This window comes from Delphinus delphis, chromosome 18, assembly GCF_949987515.2.
Source record: "Delphinus delphis chromosome 18, mDelDel1.2, whole genome shotgun sequence".
Classification (NCBI taxonomy): Eukaryota; Metazoa; Chordata; class Mammalia; order Artiodactyla; family Delphinidae; genus Delphinus; species Delphinus delphis.
Window position 1 is genome coordinate 23207486 of NC_082700.1, and position 21184 is coordinate 23228669.

The 21184-nt window shown below is 41.6% G+C and overlaps 1 protein-coding gene across 4 annotated transcripts in view; it reads left to right on the top strand.

Annotated features, from left to right (window-relative positions):
* The window catches only part of ENOX1 (ecto-NOX disulfide-thiol exchanger 1), a 610579-nt gene that overhangs the window by 580624 nt on the left and 8771 nt on the right, over nucleotides 1-21184 (top strand). For all 4 annotated transcript variants that reach the window (XM_059995963.1, XM_059995964.1, XM_059995965.1 and 1 more), the window contains one exon: nucleotides 1988-2073. In XM_059995963.1, coding sequence (XP_059851946.1) covers nucleotides 1988-2073 — 86 coding nt within the window. The remainder of the gene's footprint in view (nucleotides 1-1987; nucleotides 2074-21184) is intronic.

The window sequence follows — 21184 nt, forward strand, 5'->3', positions numbered from 1 at the left end:
TTCCTCCTCATAGGGGGCAGGGGTCTGCCTACCGTTTGTTGGAGGCTCTCTGTGGAAAGCAGTAGACATAGCACCACTTGTCCTCGGCCTGGGACAGCAGGGAAAGCCCCACTCACCATCCTGAAATAGAAGCAGTTCCCCTTGGGAATTCCCTGGCAGTCCAGCGGTTAGGACCCGGTGCTTTCACTCCTGAGGGCCCAGGTGCAATCCCTGGTCCGGGAACTAAGATCCCACAAGCCACGCAGCATGGCGAGGCCAAAAAAAAAAAAAAAAAAATCAATTCCCCATAAGAATTCTGCCCCCTCTCTCCCACTTAAGGAATGCAAATGGAAATGTTATTTTTTAAAATACTTCTGTTCTCATTTATTTTCTAAGTAAATCATTCATGGGATTCTGTACTTTAACTCTTACTGGTAACGCAGTTACTTATAGTGCTACCTCACGAGATTTGAGAATTTCAGACACAGGGAAGTAGTTGCCAGGTCTATACAGTTAAAACATAAATTAACAAAGTGGTAGGAGGGGGACAAAACAATCCCACTTACGTATATTAAAAATGGCTATTTGCCACTTAAAGAGATTAAAACTACCATTGTTACCTTCTGTCATCACCATTATTTCATAAGAGAAGGACATTTTAACAAAAAACGAAGAACATAATCTCAGAATAAAACAGTAGTTCTTTATATTCCAGGGAAAAGGTCAATCTCTGAAGACTGGGGTTTTAACTTTATGGAGAAATGTAACTAATCGTCTCTGTGTTCTTCATTTCACTGTCCACCAAGAGAACCCACATAAAAGCAGTGTTCTGAGGCTAGGTCTCGAAAGTACTTGTGTAGGCTCTGGTTCTCTGCTCTCAGCCTAAGGATAAACTGAGAACTTTTCTTTAGAAACTGACACTCATCCACGGCATCGCAGGCATCACACCAGAGATCAGGGGCCGTGAGACCCTATCCCAGGTCAATCCAAGGCCACCCTGCAATTCATAGCATGACGTAGTGCAGAACGATGTGCTCGGCCTATGCTTGCCCTGTGGGTCTGAAGCCTCTGACCTTTGGCTTTCGAGCACCAAAGCATCACAATAAACAGAACGTTGAGGCCTTATCCTCAAATTTGATTCATCTCAAAGCCTGTTTCAGAGAGAAGCCAGAAGTATCCGTCGGAACCCAGTTTCTTAACACATAGAAGGATACAGCCTATGGAGTTGACGTCCTCATTTTTACCATTTTGATTCTGGTTATAAGAGCAGGGAGGGTAGGAGGGTAGGAGGGTAATGCTTTTACGTCAGCCCCGACGCTACCGTTCAGCTTTTCATCCGTCAGTACAATGTTGACAGTTGAATTTCACGATGGAAAAGCCCTCTGATTTATAATCAGACTCCAGCCAAACCGTCCATTCCTGGGCCTTTTAAAATGATCTTGTAAATTACAGCAGCCAGAAGGAGAGAGCAGGCTGGCTCCCTTAAAACAACAGCGAGATCCAGGGGGAGACGGCAAGGATTTGTGCTTCCCTCAGTGGCAGTGAGGGGAAATAGGGATTAAATACTCTTTGTAACTAGCAGCTGTAATGATCAGGGGAATTTGACACAGCTGTAGGAGCCGTTTTCATACTGCAGAGTCTAGCGAGGGAAAGAAAAGGGATCATTTTATCCTTCCAATAACTACAATTTTATATTGGCAAATCAAGCATAAAATTGGTAGTTGAAATGCTTCCAGGAGTCTTTGTTTAGAAATACCTTCATTCATCCATGTGTTTTCTTAGAGTCTCGCTTTTCCAACTACTGTCGTTCCAGGAGACAGTGTTCTGTTGGCCGTGTTACCATTACCGTCTTCAAAATGTGCAATTATTGAATGCTTGCCGAGAGCCGTTAGAAAGGGCAAGACCACGACTCAGCCTGACAGAACTGTCCCTGGGGTCAGATGACGTTATTCACCTGAGACTTTTATTTGCCTCTCAATAATGTTCAGTGTTTGTCTTTTTAATTCAGGCATCATATCAACGTTTCTTCACGTCCACCCTTTTGGAGCCAATATAGAATATCTCTGGTCATACATGCAGCAGCTGGACTCCAAGGTAAATCCTTTTTCTCAACTTGCATTGCTAAAATGTAGCGTGTTGATTGCTGGCTGCAGGCCGAAGCTGCGTGAGCTGCGTTAGGGATGTAATAGCGTATGGAGGTTGATCTGTACTTCTTCACAAGAACTCAGTTTCCGGTAGAGAGTTGTCTTCTTTTCACTTGCTTTTGTCTCTGTAGAAAGAAAAGCAGTTATCGAAAATAACAGTTACTTTCAGCACATGCCAAATTCCTTTGAAAAGCATATGAGGGATTTAAAAGTGCAGGTTGGCCTGAAAGTTCCCACAACAATGGAGAAATCCTGTCAGGGCGACTGATGGGGCACTATCCTTAGACCATATTCTCACAGGAGTCTATGTGAAGGGCTCCACACAATAGAGGAAAAATCACCTCAAATAACATAAAACTCTGATATGACTCTCAAGAAAACTGTATTAATGGTGGTATTTTAGGATCATTCTCCAAATGGAAAAAAAAAAAAATGACTACAAAAGTTCCTCTCAGCTATGCCCCTCGAGGGTCATACCCAGGGTCAGGACATCACTCCTCATTTCCGTGAGGCTAGTTTTTCTCCTCTGCAGACCAGCTACCCTCCTAGCCCATTGGGGTGTTTGTGCGCCGAAAGAGAAGGGACAGAAAGAGCTCAATTTATGTATCAAATTCCAGTGAACAGTGAGAGGGGCCTCTGTGAAAATCAAGTGATGGCATTAACCAGTACTGCCTTGGGGAGCCCTGGAAGGGGACAGAGATGCTAGGCCTGTCACTGGGCAGTTTGCTAAGTGTCCTGCTGAGAAGGAAAATGGAAGTAAGAAGCTCTTCCATAGAGCACAGCAAAGCGCCTGGGATGTGCAGGACCAGGCCCACAGCTCGCTGACCTGAATACACACACATACAGTCATTCTGAACCTTCAGTGGTCAGTATCGATTACACTGCTACATTGTCATCTAATTTTGATTCAGATGATCTTACCCATTCACAATCCCACAACCGCCTGACCTTTCTTTTTCTTTCTTTTTTTTTTTTACATCTTTATTGGAGTATAATTGCTTTACAGTGGTATGTTAGTTTCTGCTTTATAACAAAGTGAATCAGTTATACATATACATATGTTCCCATATCTCTTCCCTCTTGCGTCTCCCTCCCTCCCACCCTCCCTATCCCACCCCTCCAGGCGGTCACAAAGCACTAAGCTGATCTCCCTGTGCTATGCGGCTGCTTCCCACTAGCTATCTACCTTACGTTTGGTAGTGTATATATGTCCATGCCGCTCTCTCGCTTTGTCACAGCTTACCCTTCCCCCTCCCCATATCCTCAAGTCCATGCTCTAGTATGTCTGTGTCTTTATTCCTGTCTTACCCCTAGGTTCTTCATGACATTTTTTTTTCTTAAATTCCATATATATGTGTTAGCATACGGTATTTGCCTCTCTCTTTCTGACTTACTTCACTCTGTATGACAGACTCTAGGTCTATCCACCTCATTAGAAATAGCTCAATGTCGTCTCTTTTTATGGCTGAGTAATATTCCATTGTATATATGTGCCACGTCTTTTTTATCCATTCATCTGTCAGTGGACACTTAGGTTGTTTCCATCTCCAGGCTATTGTAAATAGAGCTGCAATGAACATTTTGGTACATGACTCTTTGTGAATTATGGCTTTCTCAGGGTACATGCCCAGTAGTGGGATTGCTCGCGCTTGACCTTTCTAATGGGTCTTATACTTCAGCTTTGAGAGAAGTCATCTGGAACAGAAAGTGTTTTTCAGGCATAGAGATCCATGCCCTCTTATTCTCCTGCAGCTGGTGACAGGGTAGACCATACAGAGTGAGATGGAAGGAGGAGACTGGAAGAGTCTTGACGTTCAGAATCATGTTATTGCCTTCCCTGTGGCCTCCCCTCACTTCCATGGGGGGAGGGGAGGGTGACAGAAAACGGTCCTTTGAACTCAGATGAAATGAGGAGGAGTGATACGATGTTACTTTGTTGAAAGAAAGCTTTGAAGGCCTACTTTGTTTTTCCTTCTCCAATACCATTCTTCATAATATCACCACTACCTTTGCCTGGAGGATTAAATGAAAGGCCACTTGCACCACTGTACTTGGCATAGAGTAAGCCCTCAAGAAATGATTCCTATTGTTGCTATTATCCTTCCCTTGTATTGTTGACATTTCTTTCCTTCCCTTTCTGGAAATCCCAAGTGGGAAGCCTTTGTGAAGAAGCAGTGGTTGTTTCAGTATGAGCTGAAATGGCCAAGGAATCCACTCATCATTCGTCTAAGAATTGTAGGGCTCCTGTCTCCTCTGGCCCATCAGTGCAGGTTGACGATCTGTATGTCTATGAAATGCGCTTGCACGTGTGAGTTGCATACGTGTGTGTGTGCACGTGCACGTCCAGGTATAATTGATTATTTGATGGGTAGGAGCTCTTGTTCTATTCTTCCCCGCAGGACAGTGTCCATCATTCACTCGCTCGGGTGAGATCTGTGTGGTCTCCCTCAGTAAGGAGAGAATTCACACACCTGGTCTCTGGTCCTTAGATGATGGGCCTTTCCGGAAGGGATTCGGTCAAGGGGAATTCCATTTCATCTCAGACTGATACCTTTATTTTAGAAGATAATAAAGAAGGTATTTCCCTCACAGAGGAAATATACAGGGTCTCGGTCTCTCCCAGACAGCCCTTCACCTCCTGGACAGAACGCTCAGTGGAGCTGTCAGATTCTTTCCTCACGCCTGAAAATATGTCAAAACGTGTTCTGACTAAAACTCCTGGGTGCCAGGGATTGGACCGAATATTCTTTCTATCCCAGTGAGGCTGAGAGGATACTTAGCCTTTTTAATCCAGAGAGCAAATTACTGCTATATGCTGGAGTTCCATATCCTTGGGGCTTTAAGCAGAAAACAAAATAATGAGAGGTTTGCCCTCTAAGTATCCACCGGGGCCTTGTACCTGCACCGACTGCCAGGAGGCTCATAATCCTGGAGCTGCCGCCAGACCCCGACGCTGAGGTTCTCCTGCACAGCGGCCTGGGGCACCTGCTCTCGTTAATCAGCAACGAACCGGGTGTCAGGGGGCTGCTGCGTTAAAGCAGGGGACTCGGCCTGGCCTTCGCAACACAGGAGGTTTGCTGACTCTGTTGAAAGAGCTTTTTAAAAATTCCACTTAGCACAACACAGTTTCCTTGAGATCAGACAGCATCACTGTTACCACGACTGTTGTTAAGATAACATTTAGATTCTGCCTTCCCCTGTGCTGACGGGAAGAAGGAAAGCAGGCTCAGTCCAGCCTGTAACAGAGCCATTTTTCTTAGGATTTCCCCAAAGGCCACAGCTGGGTATATGAATGATCAGAAATGGAAGGGGAGACAGGAACTGATTTAAATTAGTCTGGGCATGTAAATTGCACATGGGTCCCTAAAACTGTGTATCCCCAAACAGGCCATTTTCCAGTTACATACTGTTTCTGCTCTTGAGAATGATATTTGCATATTACTTTTTCTCCTCTGCCTCTTCTAAACCACTCTCATTCGCTCAGCTTTCTTGTATCAGAAATATGTGACCAAGTCAGAAAGTTGCATTCAGAGGGAGGCAGGGCCGTGGTGGTCAGAGGAGATGGCTTCTTGAAGCTTTGCTGAGTGAAAACTCATGCCTTGGGGGGTCTTCCCTGGTGGCGCAGTGGTTGAGAGTCCGCCTGCCGATGCAGGGGACACGGGTTCGTGCCCCGGTCCGGGAAGATCCCACATGCCGCGGAGCGGCTGGGCCCGTGAGCCATGGCCGCTGAGCCTGCGCATCCGGAGCCTGTGCCCCGCAACGGGAGAGGCCGCAGCAGTGAGAGGCCCGCATACTGCAAAAAAAAACAAAAAAAAATACTCATGCCTTGGGCACGGGCAGGTAAGCTCTTCCACACAGGCAACACTGTCTTGAAAATGGTTTCTGATCAGTATCTAGAACCTCTCACATCAGCCCAGAGCCGTTCAATCAGGTCACTCACTGATCCTAGGAAGGAAGCAAGGAAGTCACATTTGAACAGCAGCAGATGAGCATTTTCAGTCTTACAGTCAAGAGGAGGGAGTCCTCTGCTCTTCCCCCAATTTATGTATCGTCTAAGAGATTAAGACCCAGTTCTCCGAGTGTGTCTGGCTCCCGCCCCTACATACCGGCAGCCTCTTCCCAAAACCCACGAAGTGGAAGATCTGATTCTGAAACCAGACTCAATGTAATGTGGCCACAGAGACTGGAGTTTTCTAGAAAGAGTTGCCATTTTTGGCATGACACCGTGTCTGGTTGGGCACTCGTGAAGTGTTCATTTCCCACCAAAGGGGCAAACCATTTGCATTTGTATACTAGAAGCATACCTCTGAAACACAGACTGTCTTGTCAGTTCCAAGGAGGTTCAAATCAGCCTTAATTGAAGGGCATTCTTTCCCAGATGACAGCTAGCTAGGCAGTAAGGTTGGAGAACATGTTCCAAGTAGTGTTTGTACGATTGCCCACCTGAATAATCTTTAATAGTATGTATATTCTGGTGTTCTCCTCAATGGCCACCTGTCACAGTATGTTAATGAGTGTATGAGTTTTCTGTTGCTTAGACAGGCTATCGTGAATGTGTTTTCTAGACATCACAGCACCTCTGGAAAGCATAAGGCATGTGAAACTTCGGAGGTAACGAGACTTCCATCTGGCTGCGGGAAAAGTGGAAAGGAAGCTGCTCTTTCACAGCAAGAGAAATTGACAAGGTCACCAGGGACCAAGTCACTGCTTTCCACAATCTCAGCACTGTCTAGGGACTAGGCAGAACAGAACGGGGAGTGGCCAGGGCACAAAAGAAATCTAAGAAAAGACCCTGCTCTCAAAAAGCTTGTAGTCTAGGGGCTTCCCTGGTGGCGCAGTGGTTGAGAGTCCGCCTGCCGATGCAGGGGACACGGGTTCGTGCCCCAGCCATGGCCGCTGAGCCTGCGCGTCCAGAGCCTGTGCTCCGCAACGGGAGAGGCCACAACAGTGAGAGGCCCGCGTACCGCAAAAAAAAAAAAAAAAAGCTTGTAGTCTAAATGAGGAAATGGTATATTTATGAACTAACTTGAGAATCAGATGTCAACTAATAAAGTGCTAAATTTGGCAGGCAGATAGATACTGAGTGAAATAGGAGTTGGAGAAGGGCGAAGTACATAAGGGTCATGACCACCAGGCGGTGCCCTGGAGTCCGTGTTCATGCTCCTGGTTTCCTCTGGGGCACTTCAGCTGTCCTTGCTGCATGTCTCCCCTTTCTCCTCTTTCTCTCCTTCCTTCCTTCCCTCATCTTCCATCCAGAGCCTTCCTTTGCTCCTTCTAATTCTTTCCTTATGTTTATCTTCTTCCTTCTTTCCTGTTCTTTTCCTCGTACCTCCTTGCCTTCCTCCCTGCTCCTCTTCCTTCCAGTCCTTTCCTTCTCTTTTCCTAAGTCCTCACTTCTGTTTATCTTCTTTCCTTTTTCCTCTCATACCTCTTCCTCTCTGTCCTTCCTCCCTCCCCACCTACGTTCTGTATCTCTCTCTGCAGATGTTTGTTGCAAGGTGTCTGTGTGATCTGCCCAGGGATATGAGGATGAACAAGATTTAAATGTGCGCTAAAGGCTAACCGTCAGTTTATCCTATGGAAGGAAATCTGGCTTTGCAGTTGGCTTCTCTGACTCTCCAGCCTTGACAAAGCCTATGTCGGTGTCTTTTCAGTCCCCCAAACAGGAACCGCTCTCCACTTGCCTCCCTTGCCTGACTGATGTGGGGCATGGAGCCGACCCACCCGCATAACAATTGATTTATGCCGGCCCGTGTCAATTTATACACATGCTTAGTGGCCTGGCAAGGAGGCGGTGGGCTTGAGCTAGAGTCAGCAAATCAGAAAATAAGTCAGATTACAAACTACCTCTGTGGTGTTGCCACCACACAAGCCCCTTGGTTACACGGAGCCTTTATTCCTTCTCATCTTTCCTTTTCTTTTTAATTAGAGCAAATCAATCCTTTCTGAAAGAATAAATGTTAGAAAATTTTAAACAAAATAGGAGTGGAGGGATCCACTGACAATATCAAAGACTAAAAAGACACAGACCACCAGTTTCTTAGAATAAAAGCCAGCTGGGTACGAGGGTAATAAAAGCATCATGTTTATGGGAGTCCTCCCCAGTTTCTACAGCACCACTACATGGTATATGGGAAAATGAGATTTCATAGTCACGGCACCTTTCTAATCTATATCGTAGTCCACACGGGACTCTCTTAGCCACGTGTATCTGATTCGCCTCATAGTATCCTTGTGAGAGAGCGAATCCAGTGCTGCGAAAGCAGGGCTGGATTCAGCATCAGAAACCCTGCACTGAGTTCTAGTCCCTCCACTCACCAGCTGGGCCAGCAGCAGCCCTTCCCTGGACCGCGGTGTTCCATCTATGACAGACAGGAGCTTAGAGAGGATCCCTGACCTCAGAAGGGATATGGGGAAGGGAATCCCGCACACCTGGTGGGGAAACGGATCCCTCTCACTCTGAGCTCAGCCAGGGAGTGCTGGATGCTCTGTTTACGTGATGACTCCATGACGCTTTCAGGTCTCAAGACCAATGGTCTTGAAATGATTGGTGGGAAGACAAAGGATATTGTGAAGGCAGTATCACAAGAGCTGACACATTTTTATAAGGAAGAGAAGAAAACAAAATTAAAGTAAATGAAGATATTTGTAAAGTAAAAACTCTTTGGCCATAGGGTAAAACAGAAGGACAAACTGAATTTTCTCTCGACTTTGTCTTGGAGATCCCAAAATGTCACATGTCGTATAGGTTATTTCGTCAGGGTAGGGAAAAGGTTTAGGAACCATCAAACTAACATGAAAGCAGTTTCTCCTTCATTTTTCTTCTCACATGAGATACAAACATCTTTAGGGAAATGCTCTAGAATTTAGCTGAGCACCTTATTAAATGGATTTTTTTTTTTCATCAGGCTCCTTTTACTGGTTCCCGAATAGAGTTGTCCCTTGGTATCTGCAGGGGATTGGTTCCAGGAACCCCTGTGACTACCAAAACCCATAGACGCTCAAGTCCTTTATATAAAATGACTTGGTATTTGCATATAACCTATACATCCTCCCTATACTTTAAATCATCTCTAGATTATTTACAATAATATCTCATCGTGGCTTTGTTGGCATTTCCCTGATGATTAGTGATGTGAAGCACCTTTTCATGTACCTATCGGCCATCAGTATGTCTTCTTTGGAAAATGTCTATTCAGATCCTCTGCCCATGTTTTGATTGGATTATTTGTATTTTTGCTTTTGAGCTTATGAGTTCTTTATATAAGTTGAATATTAACCCTTTATCAGACATATGGCAAATATTTTCTCACATTCGGTAGGTTGTCTTTTCATTTTGTGGATGGTTTCCTTTGCTGTACAGAAGCTTGTTATTTTTTTTTTTAATGGATATTTTAGATGGGATTTCATTTGAGGGTGACTGCTCCGTAATTGTGACACATCCCTGTCCACATTATTTACATCTTCATGGCAGAATCAGGCTGTTACCTTGTACTACCAACAGCAACTGAGAGTTCACTACTTCTGAGGACACCAATTTTCATTATGCTCATTTCTGGCTAATTGGTTATTCAAACTAAGTAATTATGAGAATTTCAAATCCTAGTTTCACTACTTCTTAGCTGTGTGACCTTGGACAACTTATTTAACGTCTCTGTAACCTTAGTTTCACTGTCTATAAAATGGGTTTTTTTATGGGCTATAACGTGTGTTAAATGACTTAATATATGAAGAGCATTCACAGCAGTATCTGGCACACAGTAAGTGCTACTGTTGGCTGCCGTTTGTTTTGTGCTTAAAAGTGCACAAAAGACCTATTACATTCTCTCAGTTTGAGATCTTTGCCACAACCTAGTGGACAGATGAATTTTAAATGGCTTGCCCGAAGACCGGTGCTAATATATGGTAGGGCCAGCACTCAAATCCAAGTCCTTAGAGCATCTGATGAGCTTCTTTCCAATTCCCTTGTCTTGCAAATGAGAAAATACCCAAAGAGATTAAGTGATTTAGGCAAGATGGTGAAGCTGGTTAATGGTCATTCCTTGACTGGAATCTGATCTTTTGCCTCTACATTTCTTTCTTCCAGCAAGTGAAAGGTTTATTTGCTTGTTTAATGAATTTTTTGATGAGACAATACACTTAAAGCATGTACGCTGTGCCTGGCCCACAGCGAGGACTCAGGAAGTGGCGCCTATTTCCTGCTGCAGGCCTTCTTCTGCTTCCTTTGTGGTTGAAGTCTAGGCTCAGGTCAAAAGCCACCATGGAAAACAAGATGTTGCTACTTTTCAGTACAGGCGAGCCAAGATTCCGCACGATTTGCCTGCAAATTTTTGGTGAGTGGTTCAGGAGGGGATGCCCAAGCATTAGCATATGACTATAGGCTGGTTGAGTTGGGAACTTTCAGGGTTTTTTTTTTGCTGTTGATGTTGATATCACTCTAAAACAGTATTCATCACAGAGGAGCTCTGCCCTCCTGTACAGGGACACCTCCCCCACGGTCCCCACCCATGAGCACAGAGGCAGTGACCAAATGGATTATTTCTAATTCCCACTTCGCAATCCCCAACCCATCTGGGTACTGGCATCAGTGTCAAAGCACATAGCCAGGGAGCCTGGATCTGCACCTCAGCTCCACACTTACTGCCTGGGTTACCTAATCACTCTGGACCTCAGTTTCCTCATTTGTAAATTATCCCCTCTCTTAGAAGAGCATGGTGAGAATTAAAGAAAGTGTGTTCAGAAGAGTTTGGCAAGGAAAAGTCTCGCGGTGGTTGTGAGATGTTACACTTTTTACAGTCAGCTGCAGGACTGCCAGGTGGCATGGCCTGACCTAACCCCAGCTGGCCTCCTACAGAGCCATTAGCTTTAAATCAGACCTTTATTTTCCCCTCGAGAATTCAGCTCTTTCTCCCCTCCCTAATGAACAGTACGAGGCTTCTTCGCCACTTTTCCAAAAAAAGGTGATAGCTGTGCTGGAAACAAGTGTGTGGTGTGATGGCTGTTCCTTCCATCTGTCAGTTTCTCTGTGGCCTCTGCTTGATCTGGAAAAAGACTGCTCATCCCAGGGGTATCACCTGAATTTGACTGGGGACTGGAACATACTGTAGATGACCTGTACTGTCCTCCAAAAGAAAAAAGGGAGCTGGTTAAGAGAACACCTTGACTTCACAAAGCTTAAGGAAAACTGCCTCTGGACCAACTAAAAACTGGGTTGGACCACACACTTCTCTGTACTTGTTTTCTTTGGCTTATGAACACAGGGCTTGACCCATCTACCACAAAAGGTTTGACTGTTAGTGTGTAGTGTTCGATCAGCATCGCCTAAGACAGGTATATAGAGAAATTGTGTTTGTGCCAGGCCCTGCGTTACATCTTACAAACAAGCCTCACAATTACGCTGAAAGAGATGTTTTTATTTCTATTATACACATGAAGAAACTGAGAATTACAGCTATTAAATGACTTGCCCAAGGTCAGACAGCTTGCTCGAGGCCTAGCCCAGAGGCAAATTCAAGGGTATCTGATTTAAATCCTCAATGTAAACCCAAATATGCCTGACCCGGCGCAATTATTAACAATAATCTGGGTACACCCCACACTGGGCGGAATTAGAGACTCCGGAGAAGAGGCTAGGGAATGTGCTTTTTTTTGTTTTTTTTTATCGGTTAAATACAAACTGTGGTGTATTCGTAACATGGAACGCTTTACTGCCAACACACACGATATTTACATACATATTGGTTTACGTAGAGAGCCTTACGGAGGACAATTGTTGAGGGAAACAGCAGGCTACCCAGTGGTCAATATGCAGATACATTTAGAAAAACCTTAGAGTTGAACCTGCCCGTGTTATTGCTGGGCTGGGGAATTTAAAAGGTTTCTTCCTCCCTCCCCCCATCCCTCCTTCTCTCCATTTTTTTCTTCTTTTTTTTTAAACATCTTTATTGGAGTATAATTGCTTTACAATGGTGTGTTAGTTTCTGCTTTATAACAAAGTGAATCAGTTATACATATACATATGTCCCCATATCTCTCCCTCTTGCGTCTCCCTCCCTCCCACCCTCCCTATCCCACCCCTCTAGGTGGTCACAAAGCACCAAGCTGATCTCCCTGTGCTATGCGGCTGCTTCCCACTAGCTACCTATTTTACGTTTGGTAGTGTATATATGTCCATGCCACTCTCTCACTTTGTCACAGCTTACCCTTCCCCCTCCCCATATCCTCAAGTCCATGCTCTAGTAGGTCTGTGTCTTTATTCCCGTCTTACCCCTAGGTTCTTCATGACCTTTTTTTTTCCCCCCTTAGATTCCATATATATGTGTTAGCATACAGTATTTGTAAATTGATACAGCCACTGTGCAGAATAGTATGGAGGTTCCTTAAAAAGCTACAAACAGAACTACCATACGACCCAGCAATCCCACTCCTGGGCATATACCCTGAGAAAACCATAATTCAAAAAGAATCATGTACCACAATGTTCATTGCAGCTCTATTTACAATAGCCCAGAGATGGAAACAACCTAAGTGCCCATTGACAGATGAATGGATAAAGAAGATGTGGCATATGTATACAATGGAATATTACTCTGCCATAAATAGAAACGAAATTGAGTTATTTGTAGTTGGTGGATGGACCTAGAGTCTGTCATACAGAGTGAAGTAAGTCAGAAAGGGAATGTGCTTTTAACAAATGCCCCAGGTGACTGATACTTAGAAAGAATGCACTATACCCCTGGTTCTTCACCCACAGCTTCTGACAGTCATGGGGAGCATTTAGAGCAAACCAATGCCAGGGGCCAGTCCACATGTGGTGAACTCTTCCCCAGTTCTTTCTCTGATATAACACTCGACCCTCTGTAGTCCCTCAGTTTTCTCAGCTATAACACGAAGATAGATCATGTCTGTCCCATATATATTCCAGGATTGTTGTGAGAAGGAACTCAGGATACTGGTGAAGGTGCTTTGGACATTGCTGAAAGAAAACTTACTTTTTCAAATTCATTATGAATCTTTTGTGAGTTGACATGGGAATCTAATAATCCTGTTAACATGGCTTTATGGAAAAATACATTCAGATTTCAAAACAATTCATATAAAAATTTTAGAATACAATTGATTTCAACTTTCAGGTCTGCCTCTGTTTAAAGTTTTGTTTCATAGGCCTAGGAAAATTGACTGTATCATGTAAAATCTTTTTGATGTGAATATTAAATGAACAGTTAATTTGACTTCCTGGTCTGTTTAGTCTCCCTTAATTGTTTTTCTTTTTTTAATTGAAGTATAGTTGATTTACAATGCAGTGTTAGTTTCTGGTGTACGGCAAAGTGATTCAGTTATACACATCTATACATATTCTTTTTCATATTCTTTTCCATTATGGTTATTTATTATTATTATTATTTTGCGTTACGTGGGCCTCTCACTGCTGTGGCCTCTCCCACTGCGGAGCACAGGCTCTGGATGCACAGGCTCAGCGGCCATGGCTCACGGGCCCAGCCGCTCCGCGGCATGTGGGATCTTCCTGGACGGGGGCACGAACCCGTGTCCCCTGCATCGGCAGGCGGACTCTCAACCACTGTGCCACCAGGGAAGCCCTCCATTATGGTTTATTATAGGATACTGAATACAGTTCCTTATGCAATACAATAGGACCTTGTTTATCTATTTTATATACAGTAGTTTGTATCTGCTAATCCCAAACTCCTCATTTATCCTTCCCCACCCCCTTTCCCTTCGGTGACCATAAGTTTCTTTTCTATGTCTGTGAGTCTGTTTCTGTTTTGTAAATAAGTTCATCTGTCACATTTTATATTCCACATATAAATGATAGATGGTTTTTGTCTATCTCTTTCTGACTGAGTGTGATGATCTCTAGGTCCATCTATGCTGCTGCAAATGGCATTATTTCATTCTTTTTTATGGCTGAGTAGTATTTCATGGTATATATATATATACTACATCTTCTTCATCCATTCATCTGTCAGTGCACACTTAGGTTGCTTCCATGTCTTGGCTATTGTAAACAGTGCTGCTGTGAACATTGAGGTGCATGTATCTTTTCGAATTATGGTTTTCTCCAGATAGATGCCTAGAAATGGGAATGCAGGATCATGTGGTAGCTCTATTTTTAGTTTTTTAAGGAACCTCCATAGTGTTTTCCATAGTGGCTATACCAATTTACATTCCCACCAGCAGCGTAGGAGGGTTCCTTTTTCTCCAAACCCTCTCCAGCATTTGTTATTTGTAGAGTTTTTAATAATGGCCATTCTGACCGGTGTGAGGTGGTACCTCATTGTAGCTTTGATTTCCATTTTCTCTAATAATTAGCAATGTTGAGCATCATTCCATGTGCCTATTGGCCATCTGTATGCCTTCTTTGGAGAAATGTCTATTTAGGTCTTCTGCCCATTTTTTGATTGGGTTGTTTGGTTTTTTTGTTATTGAGTTGGATGAGCTGTTTGTATATTTTGGAAATTAAGCCCTTGTCTGTCACATCATTGGCAAGTGTTTTCTCCCATTCTGTAGGTTGTCTTTTCATTTTGTTCATGGTTTTCTTTACTGTGCAAAAGCTTTTGAATTTAATTAGGTCCCATTTGTTTATTTTTGCTTTTTATTTCTGTTGCCTTGGGAGACTAACCTAGGAAAACATTGGTACAATTTATGTCAGAGAATGTTTTGCCTATGTTCTCTCCTAGGAGTTTTATGGTGTCATGTCTAATATTTAAGTCTTTAAGCCATTTTCAGTTTATTTTTGTGTATGGTGTGAGGGAGTATTCTAACTTCGTTGACTTACATGAGGCTGTCCAGCTTTCCCAGCACCACTTGCTGAATAGACTGTCTTTCCTCCATTGTAGATTCTTGCCTCCTTTGTCAAAGATTAATTGACCGTAGGTGTGTGGGTTTATTTCTGGGCTCTCTATTCTGTTCCATTGATCCATATGTCTATTTTTGTGTCAATACCATGATTTTGATTACTGTAGCTTTGTAGTATTGTCTGTATTATGCCTCCTGCTTTGTTCTTTTTTCCTCAGGATTGCTTTGGCAATTCTGGGTCTTTTATGGTTCCAATATAAACTTTAGGATTCTTTGTTCTAGTTCTGTGAAAAATGTCATGAGTAACTTGATAGGGTTCACATTAAATCTGTGGATGGCTTTGGTTAGCATGGCCATTTTAACAGTACTAATTCTTCCAATCCAAGAGCATGGGATATTTTTCTGTTTCTTTGAATCGTCTTCAGTTTCCTTTATCAGTGTCTTATAATTCTCAGCACGTAAGTCTTTCACCTCCTTAGTCAGGTTTATTCCTAAGGGTTTTTTTTGGGGGGGGGGGTTGATGTGATTTTTAAAGGGATTTTTTTTTTTTACTCTCCCGTTCTGATATTTCATTGTTAGTGTAAAGTAAAGAAATGCAACATATTTCTGTATGTTAATCTTGTATTCTGCTACTTGACTGAATTATTTTATCAGTTCTGATAGTTTTTGTGTGGCTATTTTAGGGTTTTCTATATATAGTATCATGTCATCTGCATACAATGACAATTTTACTTCTTCTCTTCCATTTGGATACCTTTTATTTCTTTTACTTGTCTGACTGCTGTGGATAGGACTTGCAATACTATGTTGAATAGAAGTGGTGAGAGTGGGCATCTTTGTCCTGTTCCAGATTTCAGCAGGAAGCCTTTCAGCATTTCACAATTGAGAATTATGTTGGCTGTGGGTTTGTCATGAATAGCTTTTATTATGTTAAGATATGTTCCCTCTATACCCACTTTGGTAAGAGTTTTTATCATAAATGGATATTGAATTTTTTTATGTCATTAAGTTTTTAGGTATTTGGGTTCTTTTCTTCATATATATATATATATTTAACATCTTTATTGGAGTATAATTGCTTTACAATAGTGTGTTAGTTTCTGCTTTATAACAAAGTGAATCAGCTATACATGTACATATATCCCCATATCTCCTCTCTCTTGCATCTCCCTCCCACCCTCCCTATCCCACCCCTCAAGGTGGTCACAAAGCACTGTGCTGATCTCCCTGTGCTATGTGGCTGCTTCCCACTAGCTATCTATTTTACATTTCGTAGTGTATGTATGTCCATGCCACTCTCTCACTTCGTCCCAGCTGACCCTTCCCCATCCCCATGTCCTCAAGTCCATTCTCTACATCTGCATCTTTATTCCTGTCCTGACCCTAGGCTCTTCAGAACCTTTTTTTTTTTTTTTTAGATTTCATATATATGTGTTAGCATACGGTATTTGTTTTTCTCCTTCTGACTTACTTCACTCTGTATGACATACCCTAGGTCCATCCACCTCACTACAAATAACTCAAATTTCATTTCTTTTTATGGCTGAGTAATATTCCATTGTATATATGTGCCACATCTTCTTTATCCATGTATACTGAATTTTATCAAATGCTTTTTCTGCATCTTTTGAGATGATCATGTGGTTTCTGTCTTTTCTTTTGTTGATGTGGTGTATCACATTGTTTGATTTGTGTATTGAACCATTCTTGTGACCCTGTGATGAATTCAGCTTGATCATGGGGTATGATCTTTTCTATGCGTTCCTGAATTTCGTTTGATAACTTTTTTGTTATTTTTTTTATTGCAGTATAGTTGATTTACAATGTTGTGTTAGTTTCAGGTGTACAGGAAAGTGATTCAGTTACACATAGATATATATCTATTCTTTTTCAGATTCTTTTTCCTTATAGGTTATTACAAAACATTGAGTATAGTTCCCTGTGCTTTACAGTAGGTCTTTGTTGGTTATTTATTTATATATAGTAGTGTGTATATGTTAATCCCAAACTCCTAATTTATCCTTTCCCCCCCACTTCCCCTTTGGTAACCATAAGTTTGTTTTCTGTGTCTGTGGGTCTATATCTGTTGTTTATATAAGTTCATTTGTACCATTTTTTTTGATTCCTCATATAAGCAATATCATATGATATTTGTCTTTGTCTGACTTACTTCACTTAGCATGATAATCTCTAAGTCCATCCATGTTGCTGCAAATGGCATTATTTCATTCTTTTTCATGGCTGAGTAATATTCCATTGTATAAATATACCACATCTTCTTTATCCATTCATCTGTCAATGGACATTTAGGTTGCTTCCATGTTTTAGCTACTGTAAATAGTCCCGCTATAAAAAATGCAGTGCATGTATCTTTTCAAATTATAGTTTTCTTTGGATATATGCCCAGGAGTGAGATTGCAGGATCATGTGGTAGCTCTATTTTTAGTTTTTTAAGGAACCTCCATACTGTTTTCCATAGTGGCTGTACCAACTTACATTCCCACCAACAATGTAGGAGGGTTCCCTTTTCTCCACATCCTCTCCACCATTTGTTATTTGTAGAGTTTGTTTTTAATTTATTTATTTAATTTATTTTTGGCTGAGTTGGGTCTTCGTTGCTGCACGTGGGCTTTCTCTAGTTGAGGCAAGCAGAGGCTACTCTTCGTTGAGGTGCGCAGGCTTCTCATTGCAGTGGCTTCTCTTGTTGCAGAGCACAGGCTCTAGGCGTGTGGGATTCAGTGGTTGTGGCATGTGGGTTCAGTAGTTGTGGCTCGCGGGCTCTAGAGCACAGGCTCAGTAGTTGTGGCACATGGGCTTAGTTGCTCCGCGGCACATGGGATCCTCCCAGACCACTGCTTGAACCTGTGTCCCCTGCATTGACAGGTGGACTCTCAACCACTGCACCACCAGGGAAGCCCGTTTGTAGAGTTTTTAATGATGACCATTCTGACTGGTGTGAAGTGGTACCTCATTGTAGCTTTGTTGCATTTGTCTAATAATTAGCAATGTTGAGTATGGTTCCATATGTCTTTTGGCCACCTGTATATCTTCTTTGGAAAAGTGTCTATTTAGATCTTTTACCCATTTCTTGATTGGGTTGATTTTTTGTTGTTGAGTTGTATGAGCTGTTTGTGTATTTTGGAGATTAATCTCTTGTCAGTTGCATTGTTTGCAAATATTTTCTCCCATTCTGTAGGTTGTCTTTTCATTTTGTATATGGCTTCCTGTGCTATGCAAAAGCTTTTAAGTTTGATGAGGTCCCGTTTATTTTTGTTTTTATTTCCATTACTCTAGGAGAGAGATCAAAAAAAAAATTGCTGCAATTTATGTCAGAGAGTGTTCTGCCTATGTTTTCCTCTAAGAGTTTGATAGTATCCAGTTGTACATTCAGGTCTTTAATCCATTTGAGTTTATTTTTGTGTATGGTGTTAGAGAATGTTCTAATTTCATTTTTTTACATGTAGCTGTCCAGTTTTCCCAGCACCTCTTATTAAAAAGACTCTTTTCTTCATTGTATATTCTTGCCTCCTTTGTTGTAGATTAATTGACCGTAGGTGTGTGGGCTTATTTCCAGGCTTTCTATCCTGTTCCATTGATCTATATTTCTGTTTTTGTGCCAGTACCATACTGTTCTGATGACTGTAGCTTTGTAGTATAGTCTGAAGTCAGGGAACCTGATTCCTCCAACTCCATTTTTCTTTCTCAAGATTGTTTTGGCTATTCGGGGTCTTTTGTATGTCCATAAAATTTTTAGTAATTTGATAGGGATTGCATAGAATCTATAGATTGCCTTAGGTGGTATAGTCATTTTGACAATATTGATCCTTCCAATCCAAGAACACAGTATATCTTTCAATCTGTTTGTGTCATCTTCAGTTTCTTTCATCAGCAGCTTAACAGTTTTCAGTGTACAGGTCTTTTGGCTCCTTAGGTAGGTTTATTCCAGGGTATTTTATTCTTTTTGCTGTGATGCTAAATGGGATTATTTCTTTAATTTCTCTTTCTGATATTTTGTTGTTAGTGTATAGAAATGCAACAGATTTCTGTGTATTAATTTCATATCCTGAGACTTTAACAAATTCATTGATGAGGTCTAGTAAATAGTTTTCTGGTAGCGTCTGTAAGATTTTCTATGTACAGTATCATGTCATCTGCAAATATAAGTTTTACTTCTTTTCCAAATTGGAAAAGAAGTCTTTTATTTCTTTTTCTTCTCTGATTGCTGTGGATAGGACTTCCAAAACTCTGTTGAATAAAAATGGCGAGAGTGGACATCCTTGTCTTGTTCCTGATCTTAGAGGAAATGCTTTTAGCTTTTCACCAGTGAGTATGATGTTAGCCGTGGGTTTGTCATATATGGCCTTTATTATTTTGAGATATGTTTCCTCTGTGCCCACTTTCTGGAGAGTTTTTATCATAAATGGGTGTTGAATTTTTATCAAAAGCTTTTTCTGCATCTGTTGAGATGATCATATGGTTTGTATTCAATTTGTTAATGTGGTGTATCACACTTATTGATTTGTGGATATTGAAAAGCCCCTTGCATCCCTGGGATAAATCCCACTTGATTATGGTGTATGATCCTTTTAATGTATTGTTGGAGTCAGTTTGCTAGTATTTTGTTGAGGATTTTTGTGTCTATGTTCATCAGTGATACTAGCCTGTAATTTTCTCTTTTTGTGGTATCTGTGTCTGATTTTGGTATCAGGGTGATGGTGGCCTCATAGATTGAGTTTGGGAGTGTTCCTTCCTCTACAGTTCTTTGGAATAGTTTCAGAAGGACAGGTGTTAACTCTTCTCTAAATGTTTGGTAGAATTTGCCTGCAAAGCCATCTGGCACTGGACTTCTGTTTGTTGGGAGTCTTTTAATCACTGATTCAATTTCAGTACTGGTAATTGGTCTGTTCATATTTTCCATTTCTCCCTGGTTCAGTCCTGGGAGATTGTACCTTCCTAAGAATTTGTTTATTTCTTCTAGGTTGTCCATTTTATTGGTGTATAGTTGCTCGTACTAGTCTCATCCTCTGTATCTCTGTGGTGTTCGTTGTAACTTCTCCTTTTTCATTTTTAATTTTATTGATTTGGGCCCTCTTTTTTTCTTAGTGAGTCTGGCTAAAAGTTTATCAATCTTGTTTATCTTTTCAAAGAACCAGCTTTTAGTTTCATTGATCTTTTCTACTGTTTTCTTAGTCTCTATTTCTGTTCTGTTCTTTATGATTTCTTTCCTTCTACTAACTTTGGGTTTTGTTTGTTCCTCCTTCTCTAGTTGCTTTAGGTGTAAGGTTAGGTTGTTTATTTGAGATTTTTTTTTTTGTTCCCTGAGATAAGCTTGTATCACTGTAAACGTCCCTCTTAAAATCCTTTTTGCTGTATCCCATAGGGTGTAGAATGTAATGTTTTTGCTTTCACTTGTCTCTAGGTATTTTTTTTATTTCCTCTTTGATTTCTTCAGTGATCCATTGGTTATTTAGTAGCATCTTGTTTAGCCTCCATGTGTTTATGTTTTTTGCAGGTTTTTTTCATGTAGTTGATTTCTAATCTCAAAGTGCTGTGCTTGGAAAAGATGCTTGGTATGATTTCAGTTTTTCTTAAATTTACCGAGGCTTGCTTTGTGGCCCAACATGTGATCAATCCTGGAGAATGTTCCATGTGCACTTGAGAAGAAAGTGTATTCTGATGCTTTTGGATGGAATCTTCTATAAATACCAATTAAGTCCATCAAGTCTGATGTGTCATTTAAGGCCTGTATTTCCTTATTGACTTTCTGTCTGGATGATCTGTCCATTGATGAAAAGTCCCCCACTGTTACTGTTGATTTCTCTTTTTATGATTGTTAGTATTTGCCTTATATATTGAGGTGATCCTATGTTGGGTGCATATATATTTACAATTGTTATATCTTCTTCTTGGATTGATCCCTTGATCCCTGTGTAGTGTCCTTCTTTGTTTCTTGTAACAGCATTTATTTTAAACTCTATTTTGTCTTCTGTGAGTACTGCTACTCCAGCTTTCTTTTGATTTCCATTTGGGAATACCTTTTATCCCTCCCCTCACTTTCAGTATGCATGTGTCTCTAGGTCTGAGAAGTGGATCTCTTGTAGACAGCTCATATACAGATCTTGTTTTTGTATTCATTCAGCCAGTCTGTGTCTTTTGGTTGGGACATTTAATTCATTTACATATGGTAGTTATCAACATGTATGTTGATACATAGGTCTTAGGTCTTTTTTCTTCCTTTTTTCTTT